Source organism: Scophthalmus maximus, chromosome 6 (assembly GCF_022379125.1).
Source record: "Scophthalmus maximus strain ysfricsl-2021 chromosome 6, ASM2237912v1, whole genome shotgun sequence".
In the NCBI taxonomy this organism is placed as follows: Eukaryota; Metazoa; Chordata; class Actinopteri; order Pleuronectiformes; family Scophthalmidae; genus Scophthalmus; species Scophthalmus maximus.
In genome coordinates this window covers 16,789,882-16,815,000 of record NC_061520.1, presented here as the reverse complement: position 1 = coordinate 16,815,000, position 25,119 = coordinate 16,789,882, and the positions used below count along the sequence as shown (strand labels likewise).

General features: G+C 43.0%; 2 protein-coding genes across 14 annotated transcripts in view; both read left to right on the top strand.

The window, feature by feature from the left end:
* Positions 1-9,103, top strand: part of LOC118309779 (calmodulin-binding transcription activator 1-like) — a 55,240-nt gene extending 46,137 nt beyond the window's left edge. For 5 of the 9 annotated variants that reach the window (XM_035632276.2, XM_035632277.2, XM_035632269.2 and 2 more), the window contains 8 exons: positions 53-320; positions 496-1,070; positions 2,172-2,320; positions 2,423-2,669; positions 2,902-2,970; positions 3,421-3,566; positions 3,682-3,753; positions 4,491-9,103. In XM_035632276.2, coding sequence (XP_035488169.2) covers positions 53-320; positions 496-1,070; positions 2,172-2,320; positions 2,423-2,669; positions 2,902-2,970; positions 3,421-3,566; positions 3,682-3,753; positions 4,491-4,566 — 1,602 coding nt within the window. In that variant the 3' untranslated portion in view covers positions 4,567-9,103. Of the gene's footprint in view, positions 1-52; positions 321-495; positions 1,071-2,171; positions 2,321-2,422; positions 2,670-2,901; positions 2,971-3,420; positions 3,567-3,681; positions 3,754-3,856; positions 3,888-4,490 lie in introns of all 9 variants that reach the window. The other 4 variants (XM_035632272.2, XM_035632271.2, XM_035632273.2 and 1 more) reach the window with 4 other exon arrangements.
* Positions 9,104-10,270: 1,167 nt separating this feature from the next.
* Positions 10,271-24,570, top strand: hipk1b (homeodomain interacting protein kinase 1b). Of its 5 annotated transcripts, none has more exons than XM_035632283.2 (18): positions 10,271-10,627; positions 12,711-13,444; positions 14,103-14,294; positions 14,459-14,640; positions 14,780-14,903; positions 15,121-15,240; positions 15,440-15,526; positions 15,638-15,822; positions 15,916-16,066; positions 16,162-16,348; positions 16,618-16,736; positions 18,238-18,372; positions 19,419-19,576; positions 19,745-19,816; positions 20,768-20,938; positions 21,192-21,406; positions 21,496-21,605; positions 22,621-24,570. In XM_035632283.2, exons 2-18 carry the CDS (start codon positions 12,713-12,715, stop codon positions 23,089-23,091), a joined length of 3,411 nt encoding a protein of 1,136 aa, XP_035488176.1. In that variant the 5' UTR covers positions 10,271-10,627; positions 12,711-12,712; the 3' UTR covers positions 23,092-24,570. The 5 variants fall into 5 exon arrangements, with proteins under 5 accessions (XP_035488176.1, XP_035488174.1, XP_035488178.1 ...); XM_035632281.2 differs by having other exon boundaries at positions 19,416-19,576; XM_035632282.2 differs by lacking the exon at positions 10,271-10,627 and adding an exon at positions 11,303-11,378 and having other exon boundaries at positions 19,416-19,576.
* The last annotated feature ends 549 nt before the right edge of the window (positions 24,571-25,119 follow it).

Genomic DNA, 25,119 nt, shown 5'->3' with positions numbered 1-25,119 from the left:
GTGTATCGTTCCATGCCCATGTGTGACTTGTGTTTTCTTTTGCTCACTCCAGATGTGGGCTTGTGCTCTGGGCCACACTGAGGCAGCACTGGTGCTTTACCAGTGGGATCCGAGGGCTCTGTCTATCCCTGATTCATTGGGACGCTTGCCTCTCAATATTGCTCGATCTAGGGGCCACACTCGATTGGCTGAGCTCTTAGAGCAGCTGCAACAGACCCCTCAAGCTCAGGGCCAGACAGCGGACACTTGGATGGACAGATGGAGAGGAGAGTCACGGACAAGCGGAATAAGCGACAGTCCCACACTCAACCCTAACTCAGGTGGGAAAGCACTATTTTGTGGTTTATCGCCAACAGTGAAGAATTTGTCTAATGTTAAAGGGTCAGCTCACAACAGAAACTTTGGCTACCTTTTTTGTATGCATAAGTGGGGAATATGTGGTTTTCCTGTTATTGAACTGACACTTGACTAAGTTGATTTTGATTCTTCAATTAGACTTGCTCCTATTCCCCACGCTCATTGTTCCTGCAGAGCTGAGGAGAGCCAGGACCGAGAGCCAGCCAGACAACCAGAACCAGAGCTGGAGCCAAACAGGACACAGAGCCCCACAGGGAGCCCACGGAGATCAGGGAGGTCCACCCCCAGCCAAGAGACTCAAACCCAGCCCAGACACCCAGCAACAGTTAGCTAGCTCAACTCCCAGCACCAACAACCTCATCTCCCCCCCCAGCAACTCCCCAAGTCCTGACTCCCGGTGTTCTCTCCTCCCAAACACCCTCACCATACAAACTCAACCCTCCAACCTCAGCTGTCAGAACACACCTCCTGCCAGCTCCAGCCCTAGCCGGCCTCAGCTCCCAAACACCCCATTCTCCCACCTGCAGGCCAGGATAGGGGGGTCTGGAGGTGGCACCAGGTGGAGTCTGAGACAGACTCTGGGGCAATGTAGCCTAGCCAGGAGGATTTTAGGAAAAGAACGACTGGCCATTCACCTGCGCCAAAGAGTGCTGTCTGACAGGGGAGAGGAGACAGAGCTGCTGACCTATCAGGATAACACTGAGGACTTGCAGGTAGGGAGAGCAGATTGTTAAAGACTGTTTCCATCTTGTTCCTTAACCAAAACGGAACTCACTGTACTGTATGTGATGGACAAAGTGTAAGGCTTGCTTGCATGTGTGCCATGTTTGTGATAACAATACATTAAAAATCTATGAAATCAACTCTCCCCAAACTTTTATCCTCAATGCAAATGAAGAAAAATGCAAATGCTCATTAGGAGAGAAAAAAATACAAAATCTCAGGAAGTGCCCAAGATCGGTAAGATTAAATGTTGATAATAAAATGTAGCAAAATACATGTAGATAATGGATGAAGATTGGAATTTTACATGTTATTTATTTTCTCAATTTCTATATTTTCTCAAACTTTGTCTACATTGAATTTGTCTTTATAAGAAGGATCCCCAGTGCAGATGTGTCAGTGCTTCATCACTCAGTCCCACACAAGCACACACACACACACACACACACACACACACACACACACACACTAATATGAATTATCACGTGTACTTAAGGGCACCTTGTGCTAAACTAGTACTAAGACACAAAAGGTTATTATTTACGAAATGGCAGTTTGTAGTGCTCGTCTAACTAATCACAGCTAGGAAGAATGGGATTTTACTAATAAAAGATCAGATTCCTGCAGGTTTTTTTCCCACTGGAAAGATAATTAGCCATGCAGACATGTGGCTGTATACAAAGGACAGTTTGAACCCATCTAACTGTTTAAAGTACAAGGACACATGATCCAACTTTGTTGTGTATGCACATCGTGAGCAAAATATGTGTGAGCATACAGGATTAATCATACAACACTTTGAAATCAATAGTGAGTACATGTTCATTTATCACTTGCCTACCCTTGTGCGTAACTAAATTGAATATGCAGAGTTCTGTGTCATCAGCATAGGCCTGAAAGTAAATGATCAAATTAAATAAAAGTGGGCAGCTGGTGTTAGACAGAAATAGATAACACCTGCCTTGTTTGTGTGTGTGTGTGTGTGTGTGTGTGTGTGTGTGTGTGTGTGTGTGTGTGTGTGTGTGTGTGTGTGTGTGTGTGTGTGTGTGTGTGTGTGTGTGTGTGTGTGTGTGTGTGTGTGTGTGTTTCAGATGGACATTACAATGCTAGCGGATCACATCATGGAGGCTTCGAATGATAGACTTAAACAGGAGGCCGTGGTGACTGAAACAGACTGTGGGAAGGCAGGGATCGGTAGAGATGTCAGGTTACTGTCTGATTACCTCAGTGAGGTGGAGAGGTGAGTACAACTGTTCTCAAATTGACCACATTTCCTTCACCTGTACCTATGCAAATGGTGTAACTTCTTTCACTTGCTTTGCTCCCTGTTTTTTTCGTCCAGGTTTCTGAACCCCAAGGCCCAGACTCCTAGCCCCAAACCAAACTCTCTCTCAGGGCCCGAGGATCACCAGAGTCCTCAGGCTAAGCAAGCCCCATCCTCCCCCTTCGACTGGAGCCCCTTCCTCTGTGCAGCTATGAAGGAGGAGAGGTTGAAAACTGACTCCTCCGGTCTAGCCATGACTGAAGCAGAGCAGAGAGAGCTGTATGAGACCATCAGGCATGCCCTGCACTCCCTCAGAAAACACAAGGTATACATGTCCTCTTCTCCTCTCGAACAACACTGTTGTCCCCAGGGATTGTAAAATGAACTAATGATTTTTGTCAGTGTGCTTTGTTTTTTTAAAAATACCTGATTCTGGCATCTGTTCCCATCATCTTCCCCTCCATTTTTTTTCTTTCATGAATCGTATTCTTTTTTAAAAGCTTAAGATGACCATGAACCATTTCAAAACGTATGATGTCTAAACAATCTCCCCTCAGGGTCCCATTCAGGAACAACGCAAAGAGATTGCAGCAGTGATTCAACGCTGCTATAAGAGATACAAGCAGGTAAGACTCGATGTACTGTATAGCAACTCATGAGTTGAAAATTATTCCTACTTATGAATACACTAACCCACCGGCTTCTATCACACAATATCAAGAGGGACTCAAGTACTGAATCATATTTGCATACATACTAGTATTATCAGATGTGATCTGTGTAGAAGTGTATCCTTTAAATGTGTCATAATTGTATTTTCACTGCTGATACTTAGAATTAGCAGTGCAGCCAAATGTAATCATGTCATTCACTATCTTGATGATTAGAATGGTGTTCATGGAAGTTGAGTTGGGTTCTTGCCAACAGTTTTTGACCATTGTGAGTTAAAAGTAACACCAGGATTTGTTTAGGGCCATAGATTCAGGAGCAAACCTAAAATATCTTCACATTTTGATGATTTTATCTTTATCTTTACGATTAATTCGGAAACAACATACTGCTGTTTTTTCTCTCAGTATGCACTTTATAAGAGGATGACCCTGGCAGCCATCCAGATCCAGAGTCGTTTTCGGAGTTTCCATGAGCAGAGGAAGTTCCAACAGAGTCGTAGGGCAGCGGTCCTCATCCAGCAATATTACCGCTCCTACAGACACTCGCTCAGGTACACACACACACACACATACACACACACACATATATATATATATATATATATATATATATATATATATATACGCACACAGGGATTAACTCAATTTTTTTGTCTTCACCTACAGCAGCCTCCTAACTAAAAAACAGAACCAGGCTGCTCGCAAGATCCTGAGGTTCCTGCTCCGCTGCCGCCACAGGTGAGGCGTGAAAACTCTCCACACGCACTTACAGCCCACTGATAATAGGGGTGCCCACTGCATTGGTGCTAATAGTTGGTGTTGTTTTACTGTTCCTGTGAAGCCCCTTGATGGACCATAGGCCTCTGAAACGGGTGAGTCTTCTCTCCCTCTCTTCTCTCTCTCCCTCCCTCTCTCCCAGTGGCTGATGCCTGTTTGCATGTCAGCGGAGGGAGTGGGAGAGGAAGTCCTGCATTATCATCCTTCCCTCTTTCTCTCTCTCTCTCTCTCTCTCTCTTTTTCTGTTTATCTTGGAGGACTGCTGAATGATGTTGGTACTTGCATGACTGACAGACAGATAGATAGAGGAGCGATACCTTCCTGGGGGCATGTTCGGACTGACATCACTAGGGGCCGTTAGGTGTCTTGCTTGACCTGCGTGGTCTCTTTTTTTTTGTGCCATGATGGGTGGGGGAAGATAATGTGTGTGTGTGTGTGTGTGTGTGAGTGTGTGTAAGTGTGTGAGAGTGTGTGTGAGTGTGTGTGTGTGTGTGTGTGTGTGTGTGTGTGTGTTTTGCACTGGGTGGGGTTGCAGGGTTATTTGAATAACTTTTCCTGCTGATGAGTATGGCCTTTGGATACAGAAGTGGGAATAAACACTTTGCCAAAGTCATGTACTGTACAGTTAGATACACACACACACACACACACACACACACACACACACACACACTAATATGTGTTTTCTTTCTCCTCAGGGCCAGAGAGCAGAGAAAGGCCAGGGGTCCTGAGAGCCCACCGCCAGGCCCCACACACAGTCCCCTCAGCCTGTGAGCAATCTATACACCCTCCCCGCCCTCCATCTTCTCCTTTTTCTTTCTCCTCTCTTCCATCTCCCCCTAACGCTTTCCCTTTCAATTCTCTACTCTCTCCAATTTCTCCTCCCCTCCTCTCCTTCGGTCACTCTCACTCTCTCTCCCTTCTTCTCTCAAGAGGGAAAAAATCTCTTCCCAGACAGACTGAGGACAGGATAGGTGTCCATCATGGCAGCTCAGACAGACAGACAGACAGACAGACAGACAGACTGCTGGGCAGAGCCCAGGGACCTGGCTCTGTCCACTGATCCTCCTCCACAGTTTCACTGGGAGGCCATCACATTAACCTCATGGCATTCTTTGCACTTTTCATGGGTATGTTTCTTTGCAAGAAAAAGTCGACGAGTCAAACGAGAACGCGGGGGAAGCGTCTGACGATGACATCCTGCAGTTCGGCAAGGCGGCAACTGGATGTGCGGAGAGTCACCGGTGGTGAACAGCTTGAGACTCCTTTGACATGCAGAAAATTTACAAAACCTGTCGTGTTTTGTATCCAAACAGTTATCCATGAAAGAATAAGAAAACATAAACCAAAAGACTCACTTCTGTGTTGCATTTGCATGCAAGATTTTTTCGCTTATTCCTCCTCTCCATCATCCTGAAGAGCTATAGTGGCAAATCATTCTGCTGATTCAGTATATCACAATATCACCAACTACACGGACTCACAGGCTTTTCAAACCTATTAATCAGTCACCCGATCCAAAGGGGAGGAACTGCACTTGAATGTAAGAGGGGCATTGTTAGATAAAAGGGTGGCGGTCTGAATAACGATGTCTTAATTTGTTACATGGACTTTGTATGGAGTCGTTCTCAGAGGCAGCACTTTGCTCGCCTGACGTGGTGTCCGTGTTTGTTCGATTCGATGCATGTGTTTGAGCTACAAGCTCCTGCATGCTTGCCAAACTGCTTTAGTGTCGTTTCTTTTGTATTTCTATGTGTAGTTGTGTCTCCCTTACGTCCTCATCAACTTATCCTTGCCCTGTGTAATGTGAACTGTGTAAGGACAAATGACTTATTTTGGGTGCTTTTTAAAAAAAAAAAACTTTATTTATTCAAGGGTATAATTGTTAATTTAATTGGCTCAAGAGTGGTTAAGCTTGAGACAGGTTTTCCCCCCTTTGTGTGGTAAAATATGACATGTTCCAATGGTTAAATGTCTCTGTTAGTTTGTTCTTTGCGTGAACCTCTAAATCCTAACTGTGGTTTTGAGGAGGGAGTCACATACCATTGCCTTGACTTCTTCTTGACTCTGAGAGGTCTCTATGCGTGCTCTGTACAGGACATGGGTCCTATACCTGCCCCTATACAGGGCATTGGTCCCCATATTAGCCCATATGGGCTATCAAATCCATATTTTGGACTATTGCATATTCCTGTATATAAACTGACGAGGTAAGGGGATACGAGGACCCTGAAACTTTTTCATAAGAGGACTGTATTTAAGATTATAAATTATTTTACTCCCGTGATGAGAACTTAAAGACAGAGATCTGGGTACACAGGATGGCTGTATTGCTTGTAAATAATGTAGATATTACAAAAACGGAGTAATGTGCATGAGACAAAGAAACAGCAAAACGAACATGTTAGTGGCTATGGACTGTGAGAGGATTTTAACCGCTTCACTTTAAGAGTATCCAGTATACGTGTTACTGAAAAGAACATTTTGTTAAAGCATGCAACTGAAAAATCTAATGTTAGAATTATAAGTGGGAAAACAACGTTAGCTGAAACAATGATCTTTCAGACAAAACATTTACACTTTGTGCTTTTGTTTCTTGGCTAGCAAAAATTAAACCCGTTTTGCCAGTAGTGCCAATTATTATGAATGCTATTTTGCCTAACAATATATTACGTTGGGGAAACCAACACCCAAAAGCTATCAGTAAGATCAACAGAGGCAACACACACACACACACACACACGCACCCACACACACACACATACACACACACAATAAACAGTAGTAGAGATCTAGTACTAGCTCAACCATAGACCTCCCTGCAAGTTCTGAAGTTTTTCTGGGGCAGATTTAGGTATAGATGATGATGATGATGATGATGATGATGCAAGTATGAAAATTATGCTAATCGTGGTGAAGATGATGATTATGATCGTTTTAATGTCAATGCAATGACTGATGATCCAAAAAGGGAAGAGGGTGCTACATTCTTGACAATGTGGTTGTACTTCAGCAACATACTAGCTTTTATTAAGACCATTCATCACACCTACAGCAGATTCCAGCCTGGCCTCCAGTCAAAGCTTTCCATCTTCAAACAGAATGTCTCCCCCTTACTTTTTACATATCATTTGATTAATTTACCTTTTCTCCACATTGTCACTGCCATTACTCTGCGACATATACTTTGGACTTCTGGAAAGCTCTGTTTAGAAAGTGCCTGCTCAATAACAGAAAAGTGCAAGACAATATCAGGAAATGTCTACTGTATGTCCTCCAAAACGTTGCCAGTTACCTGTTGATTTTCCTAAATTGTGTATTCAAAAATGAACTTGCCAGTGTTATACTTCATCCGAGTCGAAGTTAGAAGCTCTAATTTGTCAATGGTATGAATGAATGCTCATGGCCTGATTGATGTGTTGCTTTATGAGACAAACCGATAATTACAGTATCACTTTACGCCCCACTGGTGTGTACATTTTGCAGTATTAGATGAAGGAAAACCATATAATTGAGCCTCTGTGTATGAAAGGCAGAGCCATGAGTGTATTTAACGTCTCAGTATCAATGTTGGGAGGAAGATGTGTCTTCGTGTATGGACTCGCTTTGTCTGTCTTTCCTCAAAAATGTTCTTGCAGCATTTAAGTGAAAGCGTAACTCAGCAGTTTTCCAGAACAAAATAACTGTCACACACACTTTTCATTCTTTGTCTTTGTCTTTCATTCACTCTCTCTCACACGCACCCACACACACAAATACACACACGCACACAGACACACACACACACACACACAAACACACGTCAAGCATACGATCAAACACAAATGTACGCGTTCGGACACACAAAAAAGCCACACCCTTTCTCTCTGTGCTTATGTCTTTGGGAACAATTAAATCTCTCCCTTAGATTTTACTCAGGGTTGAAGAACAGGGAGATGGTATGTGGAGTGCAATGTTTGCTGACACAGAGTCGTACCAGTGGTGATGGTGGACATTTGTGTATCCATATGTATGTGAACAAACTTGACTATGTTAGGGATCTCCAGTGGTTCTTTCATTATTTAGTATCCACAAATGTTCATATCATGCTCTTGATTGGAAAAAAAACTTCTACTGATAAACCTGTCCCACTTTGAAACCCACCTTTTCTAGAAAAAGACAGAAAAATCTCCATCCCCTTATTTTATAGGATTTTGCTTGGATATAAACTAAATTCAAAGAAAGTAATGTGATATTTCTATTTATACATATGCTCTTGTCTTAAACGCACAAGATTCTTAATACAAAGGACTCTTAAATAATGCAAACATATATCAAATATATCACCTCAAATATTTTAATTTAAAAAAAAGAATTTGTGAGAGGTAGTAAATTGAAGTTCTTACAATTGGAAGATCTCTATTATGTGTATTTCACATATTTTCTAAATCTTCATCACACTGAGAGACAGCCATGGTTTAGACGGTGCTGTCAGGTGCGCCCATACTATACGGTATCACTTGAACTTCCTCTTAAACTGCCCCCCCCCCCCCCACATCAGCAGAACTAAAAAACACTTCTATGAACTCCTTTGTATATTGTGTACATACACAGATACATATACACACATCAACTCCAAATGCTTGCGCCTATCAACACATGGACGATACATATACACACACACACACACACACACACACACACACACACACACACATGCACCCCAAACTAAACACACAGATTGCAGAAAATCCATGAATATGTTCATGTTTTAGGAGAGGATGGTGACTGTAAAAAGAGTATGTAGTGTAAAAAAAAAGAAGAAGAATATTGCCATAGTAGACAGCTGGTAAACATGCGCAGAGAGATGGCTTCTTTTCTCATAAATCCGCCTAGAAATGAATGGTATAACCTTTCAGGCCTTGTTTCGAGAGGGCGTGGCCAAACACCACATTGCATGCTAGAATGGTAGATCCTTATAGATAATCTATGGCTAGACCTCTCCTTGCCTTCCTCTTCTTTCACCCCGTCTTCCCTCTCTCTCATTTCCTGCTATAGTCCCACCTTGCCTGCTGTTGTGATCTCCATGCCGACCACAAGTCTTTCATTCCTCTTTTTTGTAGCCTAGTTTTTATTTTTGTTTTGTTTTGTTTTACAAATGTGCATGCACAAGCATCACTAAATTGTTGATGTTTTTAAAAGAATATTTTGTTGCTGAGGCCATGCAAAGTGTTTTGAATAATGCCCTTATATGTGGAAAATGTCTTCTGAATGCTTTACATAATTTCTGCTGTAAAATGAAATCAGAATAAAAAGAAAATTTGCACTTTAACTTATTTTTTGCCTGATATTCATTCCTTCCATGGTTTATAAAAAACAAAGGTGTCTTCTTACCATAGAAAGTTTTGTTAGCTGCCGACTCTTCAGGCCAAAGGGCAAAATCTGTAAAGTGGTATGACCCAAGAATTGTTAGAATAGATGAACCTATAGTTCCCTTTTATGTTTAAAAACATTATAGTTCCCCCTAAAGGTAATTGTTTAAATTAATCTATTTTTTTGTCATGTGTGTTGTGTAGCGGTTTATGCATTCTCTAGCAATATATCTGGAATAAAATTCCAACTTTAAAAAGGAAGTGGCATGCAATAAAATGTTTGGTGTAGAATGCAGGAGACATGGTAAATCCTGATGAAAGTTTTGCCATATTGGTTTGTCTGTAATCTGTTAAGTCACATTTTTACAAACAAAATTGCTTGTAACAATTTGTGAACAATGAATGTTACGGAGAGGCCTGACCAAAGTAAGAGAATGACAAATATCAGGCTGAAGATAAAGCAATTATACGATATGAATCCACAAATGTTATGACTATGTATTTGTACCGTTTCAACACGTCGGTGCTTCTCAGTGTGAAGGGCACAGGACAGGTCCATGGAAATATGTTTTACTGTATTAATTTAATAAAAAAGGTCCATGAGGCCAGCCACGTTAAGACAATACTACCTGTTAATCTACCAAAAAAAAAAAATCCAGAAATCTCTGTCTTTCTGTCTTCTTCTTCTTTATTTCCTTTTAATTTAAACGGATTTTATTGTTAATATGTGCAGGGAAACATTGGGTTGAAACACAGGGTTTGGGTGCTGGTCCTCTTCGATGTGTGGAACATATATTGTGCGTCAGGCTGCCGGAAAATTACTGATGTATTCTGCCCACGATACGTCACGTTCTTTTTTTCCCCCCATTTTATTTCTTTATTTTTTTTTTACCGTAAAATGTCGTTTACCTTTTTTTCCTTGATGTAAAGAAAAACGATCCCAAATGTGACTCGACCAGTCTTTCGACCCCAAGGCAGCTTATGCGAGTTGCAGGTTATATTTTGTATCAGCAAAATCCTCGATTCTCTCAAAACTGTTAAAAAACCGCGCAGTGAGCCTCCTTCTCGCTGCGCCTTCGCTAGAGCCACTGTAGTTACGGTAAAAAAAAAGAAGCGGAAATGACGTCAGACTCGCAGCTGATATAAGGACGAGGTCTGTTCCGGTGAAAAGTGGCTGTCGCTGCCTCAAGGCAGGAGGTTTTTAACAGAGTTCGTTGTGTTTTAATCAACGAATGGACGTGTTTTTTTGAAGGACTTGATGATTTGACTGTACGAGACGTGGGGACCTCTGTGTTGTCCCTCTGAGTCCCGGGCTGTGTAGCGCCTCTCCCCCGCTGCCCGGCTCTCCATCGACGGAGGAAACAATGCAGGCCTAGCCAGCGGCTAACGGAGAAGCTAACCGGATAGCGCTGGTGCAGCGGACCGCAGTGGGATTTAAACCTCGGACGAAGTCGCTTTTCGACGCCGTAACTGCATCTAATCCAGTATGTCACGACTCGTTCTATATTCTGTGTTTCTCCATACGCGGCCTGTGTCGGTTAAGCGTTTTTTTTCTTCGAATAGCAGTTTGTTATTTGACGACATATCTTGTAGAAAGTTGAAGGGAGGGCTTGTTAGCATTAGCGGGCTTAGCAGCGTCGCCTTGTTGATTTGCTCCCAACAGAAACAGGCTGTCCGCGTCCGTGTGGTCGCACCGTGTCCGCGTCCGGATGACTGACGGCCGTGTGTAATACTGATCATAGCTACTGACAGTGATGTGGACATATGGGCGAGCAGGCATACACAGCAGTTTGCTCAACAGTCACCCTGTCTCTCTCTCACACACACACTCACACTCACACACACACACACACCCCAGTGGCAAGCGTCTAAACCGACGTTCACTTTATTTGTTCTGTTAACTGAGTCGTAGCTCAACAGTTGGGTGTGGATCAGGCCCATCAGACACCGATCCACCTTTGACAGGGATGGTTCCAGCTCGACAGCCAGTGGTGTAATGTGCAGAAGTTATTACGGCTACACGCTTTTTATACGTTTTAAGCTTCAGTGTCGTGTGTGACTTTGAAGTGCAGCGTCACTACAGTAGATCAGGGACAATTACAGCCTCTGTGCAAAGGCACAACTTCTCCACATTCCCGTTTCCCACCCGAGCAGAGCAACCAGAGGGGTCGAGCAAATTACAAAGGGCCTTTCTTGGAGACAGGAGAAAAACAGCTGTACTCAGACTGTACAAAGGTGTAACTCACACGAGGTGTCAACAGAGTGCCTCCAGTCCATGTTTCTGATAGAAACATACCTTTTTAATTCCCTGTTCAGTCTTCACTGCGGGTTACAAATTGGAACAAAGACTAGGATTTATTTTGGCCCTTTTTCTTGGTGATCGGTCTTCAAACAAATGTTATTATTTTTACTTACATCTAATATCGGTCATTCACTGATACTGTATAGACAAAACAATGGACTGATCGAGAACATAATCAGCAGGTTGGTCAGTAATGAAAACAATGCTGCAACTCCATGAGCAGGTCCACTGTCTCATTGCACAAACATTTCCAGCAAGTTGCAGAATCTTTTCAACTGATATCTATTTTATCATTTTTGTTAATGTTTTTGGATGTTAAAATTTGATTTGCCCCTTTTATTAGCTATGCATGGTTATACCTGCAATCTAATACAACAGTCAGAGTATCTCCGGAGAAGTCACAGCGAGCGAGTGGGCGTGTTAAGGGCTGTAAACAAAAACACTGCTTTCAGCAGTGGAATTATCGTCATGTCCCGCCTCCTGCAGGCTCTACCCAGACACCATGGAATGTTCAGGGGATTATCTCGACATTGCATTCGTCATATGTGCATCGCAAACTTGTCACGTCAACAGCTGAAGACGGCAACTCTGCCACCTGGTCTCAACTACTGGCAAACTCTGTTAGATTCTTAGAAAAAAGAGCTTTTACATCCAAGATGGAATTGGTGCCGTCTTTCCCAATCAGACCAGGTTGAAAGTCTGCCAATTCTTCACAAAGCCCACATCTTTTGCTGGACACCACCCCGACAGCTCACTTGTCGTATTAGACAAGAGCCCAGCAAAAAACACATCTGTCAACACCAACTCAACGTTCATTTGAGTGACCTTTGAGTGCCATAACTGGGTCATTACCACAAAAGTGAATAACAATGTTATTGTCCTTAACCAGCAGCCGCTCTGGCCCTAGGAATTCATTTAACTATGGACTTAACGTTTCTCAAAAGAGGGAGTTGGTTTCTCAGCGGTTGTGTGTTGCTGAGTGTGGTGAACCTGTTTGAAACTTGAACTGCTGTGAACCATCTGCTTCGGGCCTAGTGTTTTCATATTTTGTCCTCACTCACTGATGTAAACGGGACGGGCTGTTGTATTTGACTTCATAATTTATAGTGAATGATACCTAATGATTTTTTTTTTTACAACAATCTAATATATCAACATTGACTGCAAGGTTATTTTATAATTGTATTATTGTTGTTACTAATATTCTTCATTTTTAAGCATCAAATCTTAAACTTAACATCTAATTTTCATCCATCTCTTTTCAGCAATGAGCTCTCAGCTGCAGGTCTTCTCCCCCCCCTCGATTTCCACCAGTGCCTTTTGTCGTGTGAAGAAGCTGAAGGTGGAGAGCAATGTTTGGGACGTGTCCACCACTGAGGCTTACAGCTCCATAGCAGGCCAGGCAGCGTACACCTTCGCGCCTGCGATGGCTGTGCCACCCTTCGCACCATCCCTGGTCTTCCCCCCTGCAGCTCCTGGCTCCAGGGGTCAGGTGGTGGTGCGGGCAGCTGATAGCACCGGCAGTCTTCCCCGTGGCTCCAGTCGACGTGTCGCCGAGCAGGCGATGTCGTCTTCTTACACTCATGCTGAGACAGCCGCAGAGATGAGGGGGCACAGGCATGGGCAGAAGAGAAAAATGGAGGAGGCCACTGAAGGCAGTGGGAGTGGATGTGGCAGTGTACAAATATTAGAGGAGCTCTCGGCACCTGCTGCAACTTACTCCACCCGTACAGGTGGTGGTGGAGGAGGGGGCACCGGCCAGTCTATACCCCACTCGGCTCCAACCACAAAAAGCAGCAGCTCCAACGGTGAAGGAGATTATCAGCTTGTGCAACACGAGATCCTCTGCTCGGTGTCCTGTAGCTACGAAGTGCTGGAGTTCCTGGGAAGAGGCACGTTCGGACAAGTAGCCAAATGCTGGAAGCGGGGCACCAATGAGATTGTGGCCATCAAGATCCTAAAAAACCATCCTTCATACGCTCGTCAGGGCCAAATTGAGGTAACTAGAAATCATTTTGTTGATAAAATATTTGTTCCTGCTTTGATAACGAACCTCCATGTACAGTGGTAGAGAGGTTCTTGTGTCGCCACCTTTTGGCTCCAGTTGTAGCCACCAATGTCCAATATTTGCAAATGAGAGATAAGGATTTTTTTTAACCCCACAATGGTCCTGACATTGTGTGACAAAATGTATCATGGTTGACTTGAGTGGAAATTTATTCTAATTATTCTAGAAAATATTCAAAAATATGCTGTTCATCTCTTTTCCCCATAACATGTAAAACCAGTTTTAACAACGCTGAGCTCCCCTGTGCCAAAGGCTCCATTTGTGTTCCAAGTGATCAGTTACATTGTAAGAGCAGGATTTTAATCTGATGTTTATGTGGAATCCAACTTACCCGCAGATGCTTTTCAAATGTGTTGTTGATCAGGGCCGTTAAACTGAAATGCACCTGACGCGAAGTGCCTCCCTTTCAGCAAGTGTGGTACTTATGGCACGCAATATTTATCATCATTTTGGAGCAAATTGTCCAATATTACACCGTTACATTATTATGCACATCATTTTTTTCATGGTGTGAAAAGTACGTGTGTGTGTGCCCCAGCATGTGTTGGTAGGTTACATGGCGTCGATTTTTTTTTTTTATGTTCAATAGGTGGGCATCCTGAACCGGCTGAGTGCAGAGAACGCAGATGAGTATAACTTTGTGCGTTCGTATGAATGCTTCCAACACAAGGGCCACACCTGCCTGGTGTTTGAGATGCTGGAGCAGAACCTGTATGATTTTCTCAAGCACAGCAAGTTCAGCCCACTCCCCCTACGGCACATCAGACCCATCCTACAGCAGGTTGGCAATTATTTTGACTTTCCACTTTGACCTTGACGCAGGCATTATGTAAATTCCTTTTTCATACCATTACTTCTGTTTTGTTGTTGTCAATGTAAACTTAAAAACCGAAATGCTTTGTCTTTGTGTCACATGTAGATTAATATTTGTGTTTATATCTTCAGGTGGCCACAGCGCTAATGAAGTTAAAGAGCCTCGGTCTGATTCATGCAGACCTGAAGCCTGAGAACATCATGCTGGTCGACCCTCTCAGACAGCCCTACAGGGTGAAGGTCATTGACTTTGGCTCAGCAAGTCATGTCTCTAAGGCTGTGTGCTCCACCTACTTACAGTCTCGCTACTACAGGTTAGTAGCAAGACATCTAGCTGTGCTGTGTTAACCTAAATACACCTTGTAACCGTAGGCACACAAGTGCTGCAAAATTAGCCATGTTTTAATGATACAACTTTGGTACTAGTCTTTTAATCTTCTGTTTGCTGTCCAGGGCTCCAGAGATCATTTTGGGTTTGCCGTTCTGTGAGGCCATTGACATGTGGTCTTTGGGCTGTGTGATAGCTGAGCTGTTTCTGGGTTGGCCTCTCTACCCTGGAGCCTCTGAGTACGACCAGGTCAGTGCTAATATTCGTGTTTCCCAGACCTTTTTCATGGATGAGGAAAAAGTTTGAATGAGAAAGGCTCACCTGAGACAGAGTGGGGGCTTTACACACAGAGTGTGATTAATGTGCACATCAACATTTTTTTTGAACTGTTCTTTTTGGCGAAAATTACCTGACCCAAAAGCAACATACAGGCTGATAGAATTTAGTGTTTTGTGTCTTTTTATAGATTCGTTACATCTCCCAGACTCAAGGACTACCGGCAGAGTACTTACTGAGCGCAGGCACTAAGACCAGCCGCTTCTTCAACCGAGGCCCTGATTCCAGCTACCCACTCTGGAGGCTAAAGGTAAATAAAGCCGCATCTAAAATCATGCAGAGTATCTACTAATTAAACAGACGTCACGGGTCTGAAAACTGCCATGTATGTTAAAATGTAAAGAAGTCTTCATGCTCCTTATTTGAGCTGAACCATTTATTATTTTAAAAATTTGTTGGACAAATACTTTTGGCCTCGGAAGATCATTAGAAACTACATATTTTCCCAGACCCCATCAGAGCATGAAATGGAGATGGGCATCAAGTCCAAAGAGGCCAGGAAGTATATCTTCAACTGTCTGGATGACATGATGCAGGTAAGATGGCAATTTTTTTTAGCACATATAAATGCACAAAGCAGGAAAACACATTACCTATACCAGATATTGTTTGTTTGACCCATCTGGGCGTTATTTTGTGAATTCCAGGTTAACCTGTCGTCTCATTTGGAGGGGACGGACATGTTGGCTGAGAAAGCTGATAGACGAGAGTTTATAGATCTCTTGAAGCGGATGCTCCGTCTGGATGCCGACAAAAGAATCACACCTACAAAAACTCTGGGTCACCCCTTTGTCACGATGAGCCACCTCATGGATTATCCCCACAGCTCCCAGTAAGTGTGTGCACTAAGATGCACGTATCTTAAATTTAAGCGGGTTATATGGAAATGTTATCTCTGAAATGCTGCCCCCTCGACCCTTCCCAGTGTGAAGTCGTGCTTCCAGAACATGGAGATCTGCAAGCGCCGGAGCTCCTACGAAAGTGGCAAATCCTTGTACTCCACCAGTGCTGTCCCCAGTGCTTCAGCGGGCAACCTCACTGTTACCTTCAGTAGCCAACTCAACCAGCATAACCAGGCACGACCCATATCCTCACCATAAATTCTTACATATGTTTACGGACCTGGAACTCCTCGAGTACTTATCGGTGGTGTTTTCATTTTCTCTAACAGGTGCCTTCCGCGGGGGGAGCGGTGCCTTTGCTGAACTACCAGCCGGCTCTGTATCAGCAGGCGACCATCAACATTCCCGGGCTGGCTCAGCAGAGTGTGCCGATTCCAACGCGTCCCGCTGGGCTGTGTAGCCAGACAGAACCCTTCCAGCAGACTCTCATCGTCTGCCCACCCTCGACTATTCAAGGTATAACGTACAGTCACATTGAGACTGGAAACACACAGGGCTTCATCTTGGTCAGGTTTGAAGGCAGAACACTGTTCTGATTAAGAAAATGTCACATGACATTTAAACTGTATCAAGGATATTCATTTGTGGAGTAACACTGGAATAGATGCATCTATCGCGGTAGCTATCATGTCCACAACGAGGAGCATCCGGTGCAGCAGTGCTGGCCATGCCCTCTTTTCTGTGATTATTCATCGACATTGCTTTGTGGGGTTCTCCATTTCCAGGTCTACAGACATCCAATAAAGGTTCCAGTTTCCCTGTGAGGATGGAGAACTCTGTACCTATTGTACCTCAGAACCAATCTGCTCAGTCGTTGCAGATCCAGCCGAGTATGCTCACACAGGTAAGAGTTTGAAAAGTGTGTTTTTCAGATTATTTCAGATGTCTAAGTGGTGGTTGTCCTTCCAAAAATGTTGGTATGATGTATAATTATTTATGTGATTATTTACTAATCTGTATGAATGTAGCATCAAACAAGAGATGCTGCTTTGTGGGTTAACCTCTGCCGAGGAGGTTGGTTTGTTGGTGGGTTGGTTTGTCAGCAGGATTATGCAAAAAATACTTAACGGATTTCCATGAAACTTGGTGGAAGGGTGAGACATGAGCCAAGAAAGAAGTCATAAAATTTTGGGTCGTATCCAGGATTTTTTTTTGTCACATTCTCATACATAGCGTGATTAGGCGTGTCCTTTATTTGTTTTTATTTTCTCACATTTTCCAGGGAATTATGCAATGATGTCATGATAAAAACTTTTTGTTGGACAAAATATTGTCCCAGAAGCGATTGCGATAAACAATATTATTGTCATTTTAAGATCGTTCTTCTGCTACTGAATCACGTGAGCTTGCAGTATTGGCCTCTTGGTTGTTGCGTGTGCGAGTCGCTACACTCCCAAATGATTTGTGTCGCTCCTGAAAGAAATGTTATCTAAAAGAAATAGAAACCACAAAAACACAAATTATGAGACCAGAGTGACGAAGAGGAGGAAATTTACATGAAAGATAGGGGATTGTTTATTTTTCACATTAGCTTTATTTATTTACAGCATTGTAAAGTTGTCATCATACACCATTCACCCTCTGTTTACTGTAATACTTTAATTTCACTCAGCAGTTCATCACAGATTTTCTTGACGCAGTGCACATGAACACGTGTGTTTATCATCCATAGATCAGTTGCCTGAGCTCAAGGTAGTGGTAGAAAAATCTGGCAACATCCATGAACCGTACTGTGTCATTAGCACCAGGCTAAAGGCAGTTCTGCCGTTGGTGGGTTCAGTGGGTTCATCCAGAACCACTCCCTGTTCAGGCTTTCCCCTTCATGCCCCCTCTCTTATGGCTGCCAGCAGAGCTGGCCAAAGTCTGTTGGGGGAGAAGGCTGGATTAATTGGTTTAGATTCAGTGCAGATGTTGTTTATTTCAATGAATTTACCTGACTGATTTTTGCAATGGCAGAAGGCTTACGTGTCAGTGCTGTTTTTGTCCTTTGTGTTTCTGCTGATTTGCGTCTTGCCTCGGATTTTCTTCCAAAGCTGATTGGACTGCCAGGCCTCTCTTATTCCCAGTCTCCTCTCTGGGACGGCGGCCAGATGTGCAGTGCAGGAGACTCATCTGGCACAAAAAAAACTAGTTAATTTCCGTTTGCTGAAACTGGGAATAATGGCTGGACCCTCCAGAGTTCAGGTGTCCAGATGGCCAGTGGCCCGAGTGTGCATCTCTTGTGCATCTGGATTGATCTGCTGCGTCCCTTCATCTCAATAAGACGCAGCCGTGAAATACATATCTTTTCATCCTACCCTAACACTGCCCCCCCCTATCCTTCCTTCCCTGCCTCCCTCCTCCAGGGTTCCTGCACACCCCTGATGGTGGCCACCCTGCACCCACCCTCAGCAGGCATAGCCCCCCAGTATTCTCTGCCCCTCGGGCTGGGCACTGGGGTGGGTCGGCCCACCCTCCTGGAGCACACAGCCACAGTGCTGGTAAAGCAATGATGACGTCCCTGAAGAAAGACACGCACACTCGCTGTACCACTAACAAAGCCATCTCTCTCCTGCCCCACTTTCCATTTCCTTTTCATTTTGTTCACAGTTTTCCTCTCCCTCTGTGCCACACGGTGTATGAGAATATTCTTTATTTTACTTGTCATATTTCTACTGTACATAAATTTCCTCCTCCTCACACAAGGACTTGTCATGGTCGTCAGAATCATGGTTGGCCTGTGCTTATGAGTAGTAAAATCAATAGTTGGTTTTTTTTTTTATCACCAATTTTCGGTGTTCACATTTTTAAATTCCCCTTTTGTGAATTTTGATTAGAATTTGAAAAAACAAACAAACAAACATGTACAGTCTTTCCACTTAAGACGACACCATCTCCCCTCACTATTCACACACTGTCATTCCCTCCTCCCACAGTCTTTCCCCCATAGGAGTGCTGAGGGCATGGAGCGCATGTGCGGCTGCGTTGGTCTGCGCTTTGCTTGCAGCTTCTCTTGTCCTGTCCGTCCTTGATTTCAGCAGCGGAAGGTTACAGAGCTCAGTAGAACCCACACTCCACAGCCTGACTCTGACGCACTTTTTTTTGTTTCAGCCCCAGAACACGTGGCATGCCTTTCCCCAAGACAGCTTATCAGCAGACTGTTTGGCATCAGTAAACTAAACTAATCTCTCTTAAGTGTTTCTTCTTTAACAGGCACCATTGGTTCTTTGTATACTTGTCTTTGTACCCGATCGGAGTGTTTACAGTGTTCCATTGTCCGTGCTTTGCATGATATCCTCTTGTGAATTTGTTGTAGGGCTTTGCTATAATAAGGGAATGGCTTGGGAGAGGTTTGTCCGTTTATCTTAGCATTATGCTTTTGCTTGTAGAAGAGCTCTCCCATTGTTTTGCTTCTTTGTCTTTGAATTTGTTTCTCAGCATGGCTCAGTTTTTCCAGCCCATTCCAGCCAACCCAGTAATTTGTGGATTCATGATAAGCTGATCCTTGATATGACATTTTCCGTTGTTTTATTTATTTTTTCAGCAGGCTTGGCCCACTGGCACCCAACAAATCCTCATACCATCGTCATGGCAGCAGGTCCCAGGCGTGGCCATTCACAGTTCCGCCCACCAGTCGAATGTTGCTGGATCTCCCCTGGAGACGCTTCACTCGGATGCCGCCGCACAACAGGGACACAGCTGGAGGTCAGTGAACCGAGCATCTCGACTTTACAGTGGCTCCCAGTACATCTAGCATATCTTTGTCTAATGTGGCTTTTCATTGTCGCAAGTTTTCGCTTGTGTTCACATTTCATATTGTCATTTTCCCAGCAGTGCAAATCACTAACTTGTTTTGATCTTTGACCGGAACAGGAGCACAACCCAAGCCAGGACTCAGCAGGAGAGGAAGAAGGTGAAAGCCAGACGTGGAGAGAACAGAAACAGGTTGGTTGCCGCTCTGTAGTTTTCGTCTGCAGGTTAGAATGATAAACAAAATAATATGTTTATAAAAAGAAACTATTCAAATAAATCATTATTTTGTATTGTGTATTTTTGTGGTACATGGTGGCATCATAATTTTTATGTCCCCAACTCTGTGACATTATTTTTCTTTTTATCTCAGTAAATGCTGTGAGGGAAGTTCTTCCAATTTGGTGCTTGAACTCAAAGATGTGCTGATTCAGCATTTGTGTAACCTTTTTTTGACCATAATTCAAGAACTCCTGTTTATTATTGGAGCCCGACCAATATGGATTTTTACGGGCCAATGCCGAAAGTAGTAACTAAAAAAGGTTCTGATGTCTCTCATTTATTTTTTTTAAATTGGTAATGATTCCTAAGATGTTATCAAAACCTTATGACAAACAAATGTAGTTGGGGCTTAATATTTTACTGTTTGACCCTAAACTTCATTTTAAATAAAAATAAAACACAAATGAAACCAAACATAAAGAATTTGAATTAAGAAAATAAACATATTTTTATGTAAAAGTAATATTCTTGGTATTGTTTATTATGTAAAATAAAAGTTTTCTTATCAGCAAACATGAATGCTGATACCAATATGTCTGTGGAAGGCTCATATGAGCCAACTGATATATTGGTCAGCCTCTACTTATTATTACAGAGTACATAATACCTTTTTACTAAATTCCTTCAAAGTCATCACTACAAATGTCTGGAAAGACATGAGTGTAAACTGCAACTTGACTGGTCAGTGGAGGCACACAACTGTAATCCTTGTTTCTAAAAGATGATTCTTCCAGCCTCCAATTGTTTTTTTCTGGTAACATTTAAAAAAAAAAAAAGATTGTCAAGTAGAAAAGGGGACTTCCATCACAGTCACACTTTCTGCTGTAGGAAAATTCAGTTTTCCCTTTTCTTTCTGATTTTTAGGGGTCAATCCGCTGCATCATTACTCAGCAGCAGTGGAATCACCCCACCCGGTTCCAGCGCCACACTGTCCCAGCCGATCATCATCTCTGACACACCCAGCCCGGCGGTCAGCATTATCACTATTCACAGTGATACCGACACTGAAGATGAGCGCAAGTTCCATCCCGCCAGGTAAGAAAAAGATGCTCATCTGCACTAAACAAGTGTCATGTTTTCTCTTGGCATTTGCCGTAGATATATGGCAATGCTAAAGCTCTCATTAGCACCTCATCATAGCTACAACAGGGCTAATCATATATTTCTAGTTTAAAAAACGATGCTGTATCCTGGCAATGATCGTGTTTTCTGCTAGAGAGTTTGACCTAATTACCAGACCAGGGTTTTATATGAGATGTGTAATAACACAGTTTCTGTCCTCACACAGTGTTGGTCTGAGCCAGCGCACCAATGTTATCAGCTGTGTGACGGTGCACGACTCTGACTCGTCCACGGCCAGCCCCCTGACTCCTCTTCCCCGCACACTTAACCCGGCTAGCACCGTGTCCTCACGCCAAGTCAAGTCTCTGGCAGTGGTGGCACCTTCAGTCAAAACCCAGGGCTCCGAGAGGGGAGCGGCTTCACGCGGACGCCCGGAGACTGGTGAGTCGTTCGTGAGGCATCTGTAACATTTTCTATTTTGCATGAAAAGGCAGCATAATAATATATTGCCTCTGACTTTTAATCCCCAGTGAACTACATAAAGCCCAAAAGATCCAACCGTCCGCCGTGCAGTTCAGGGGAGAGCCTGGCACATCACGGACTGGTGCCGAGCCAGTCACACCCCTTAAACCTCAGCCAGGTGAGCCTTCTTGTGGTGACTGTTTTGCAAAGTGTGACATGGCCGTTAAAATGATTTATGTGTATTTCCAATGTTGTGACGCGTTGACAAAGATTTACTTCTACATGTCAAACACGGGAGGCGGGGTTACAAAATAATGTAACCCTGTGATGGGAGCGAGTTGAAACTCTTTGGTATCTTCAAAATAGTGACAAACATCACATGACTTTGAACGTCAGTGAGCATATCGGCTGTAAAAGTTTGGACGGTAAAAAAGTTGAGGTGAGCAACAGTGTTACACATCTGTGTCCAAAGGGCAGGTCCAAAAAACTTCTGAATACAGACTGGAAATGATGTTACAGGCAGAAGAACAAGTTGCAAAATCTCGTAAAAGAATGATGTTGACATTTGTAGGACATTAAAAAAATATATTGTTTTCATCCTTGTATACACAAAAATATTTAAAGCAAATCTGACCATCAAAGTGTAACTTCATTGGGGCAGAAAAATAAAGTTCATGTCTTATGAAGAGTCCAAAGTGCTCTCTGCTGGACAAACATTGTAACCGCAGATGAATTTGTCAATGGCCTGAAGCTAATTTTCAGTATTTATGTAGTGATTGTTCTATTTGCAAATCTGCCAACCAATGTGTCATCCAATACCAACACACGTGTGATGAATATCTGCTGATAACATGGACTTGTTTTTAATATTGGCTCTAAATGTCTGCTGTTTAGCCTTTTTTAATCATAACTGAATACCCTTGAATGTTTGGCCTGATAATGTTGACAGTTAAATGTCTACTAATGGCACATTTCCAATCTTGTGAGGTACTTTAATAAAATTTAGTTGCACATGTGAGGTGCCAGAAACAAAAGCTACTGTACAAACAGCACTAAACCGTGTTATGCAGGGAAGTTTTATTGTAAGCGAGCTAATGGCTAAGTAGCTCAAACCCTGTTCAGCAGGAGAATTAATGCCGAACTGATGGAACCGGACAAAGTATTAATCTAATAATTTTTTTATTTCTTGTCAGGTTCAGCCGGTGGTTTCTTCATCTCAGGAGCGTACAGGGGCACCGCACGGCGACTCATCTCTGCGTCGCCAGCAGACGTTCCCTCCGGCCATTTCGGCCTCTCACTACAACTTCCCCGAGGTCGCCGCGCTGGCGTCCGCCTCGGCCCCCGGCCCCAGTCTGTACACTTACCCAGCCTCCAGCGCCCTGTCCTCTGCGTCTCAGGCCATGGAGCAGCTGCTGGGCCGTGGTCACAGCAGCCACGGACACTCCCCCTCCACCTATGCAGCAACGTACACCTCATCCTCCTCCTCCAGGAGAGACTCGGCCAGTCGCAGGGATTCCGTCAGTAGTCTGCTGCACGGCCTCCCCGCAGCCTACCAGCATCAGTTCGCCACTGGTTCACCCTATATCAGCGTGACACCCCGGGCCGAGGCCTACACTGCGTACCAGCTGAGTCCCAGGCGCCTCACGCAGTACCCTTACCTATAAGGACACACACACACACACACACACACACACACACACACACACACACACACACACACACACACACACACACACACACACACACACACACACACACACACACACAGAGAGAGAACAAAGAAAAGAAAAAATCTGCTTCCCACATAGTATCACAAAGGGACATTTAAACTGTATTTCTAATAGAATAACTGTCGGTCACTTATTCGTTTGCTGCTTTTGTCCACGAGGCAGACTTTCACCTCCAAGCTGTGGACTGTTTTGAGTGTTTTTTTGAAATGTTCTTTAGTATTATTTGATATCGTATCAGTTAATTTTTCCCTAGAAAACATTGTTTATAACCCATATTTTATCCCCGTCTTATCCAATTATGGCATTGGTAAATGTATTTTACGCCTGTTAATCTTGAGGTTTTTGTGTGAAGAGAGATTTTCCTCCTGTCACAAGCTGCGACGACACTTTAGGCTTTTAGACTCTCGACTAACGAGGCTGACAAAGTATTCAGTCACGAGCCCCTGCGTTTTTAGCAAATATAATAATGACTGTACCATACCCATGTCTGTTTACTCTCAAATGTCTTTTACTATGTTTATTAAATTATGTTATGTCAGTGTGAGGAAGGAAGAGGACTGTCCCTGATGTGGATCAAGAGAAAGGTGTGGTAAAAACTGTGATGGATACATGTTAATTTAAGTGCACATGTGATAGTCTTTTAATGTAGTGACATTTAGACGGGATTAGTCATGTTTTCTTTTCTTTTTAACTGCATCAACTGAGTGCTGAATGTATTTATGAAGTACAGAAGAGTGGGATCACCATCCTGAGGAGTGACGTGAAAAGCTTTTCTTTTAAGTTGTTAAAAAAAAGGAAAAATATCTTTTCCCCCTTACTTTCCTTGAAATATGACAAATCCATTTACACATGGACTGAAAATAATCCTCTATTTCTGTGAATCCTGATTGTGTAGGACCTGCTCATTATTAAAATTGATAAAAAGCCAGTTAACCATTTCTATATATATATATATAGTTTTCATGGGGGCTGTTAAATTTTCTCCCCTGGACACTTTGGAAATGCCCACTAAAGTTTTAACAAACTCCCCCACACTGCTGTACGATGTGTGATGGATCTAATGGGTTGCAAACTACTGGCTAATGAGCTTAGTGGTCAGTGTCTGACGAGAAGACACGAGCTTTGAAATGTCACCACTGATCAAAGTCAATCTCTTGCAGCTTTTCCTGCCCCCATGTGTTTAGTTAGGAGGTGAGTATTTGGATGGTTTCTGTGGATAAAACATTTGTTTTCCTTATCTCAATCCTTCCCTGTTTGCATCCGTTTTGTGTTGTAAAGTCTGAATATTTAACTGTATTTCATCTTAACATAGTATAGTTAAGAGGCTGTTTGGTAGAACTAATTCAGGGAAAAAAGGTTTCAGCTCAAATAATCCACTGTCACTGTTTTCAATAAAATAACCAAACTCACAAACACGACTGGATTCATTATCTTTTTTAATCATCAGCGATGCTTCACAGCTCATTTTAGTTGTGCTCTGAACTGAGAGTGCTGAGAAAAGATTCATGTCATAGGTGATGGATATCTGCATACAAAACGAACATTACAAAGGATTTTAGTATACAATACTTAACACTGGAAACAATATTTCATTTGACTGCTGAAACATGAAGTCACGGACATGTGGAGACTGACAACATTCAACTTCATCAAATCCACACTGGATTTTTTTTTTTTTTTGTTTACAAGTACCTATTTTGATAATCGGCTCAAGTAGTTTTTATGAAAAAAGTCAAAATTCTCTGATTTCAGCTTCTTACATGTGAATATATTCCTTTGCTCCTTTATCACAGTAAACTGAATATATTTGGTGTGGACAAAACGAAACATGATCTTGGGGTTTGGGAAACAGTCGACATTATTCACAATTTGTTTTTTTTTTGACATCTTATAGACCAAACAACTAATCGATTAAACCAGAAAATAATCGACAGACTATCGTTAGTTGCAGTCCCATGTGAG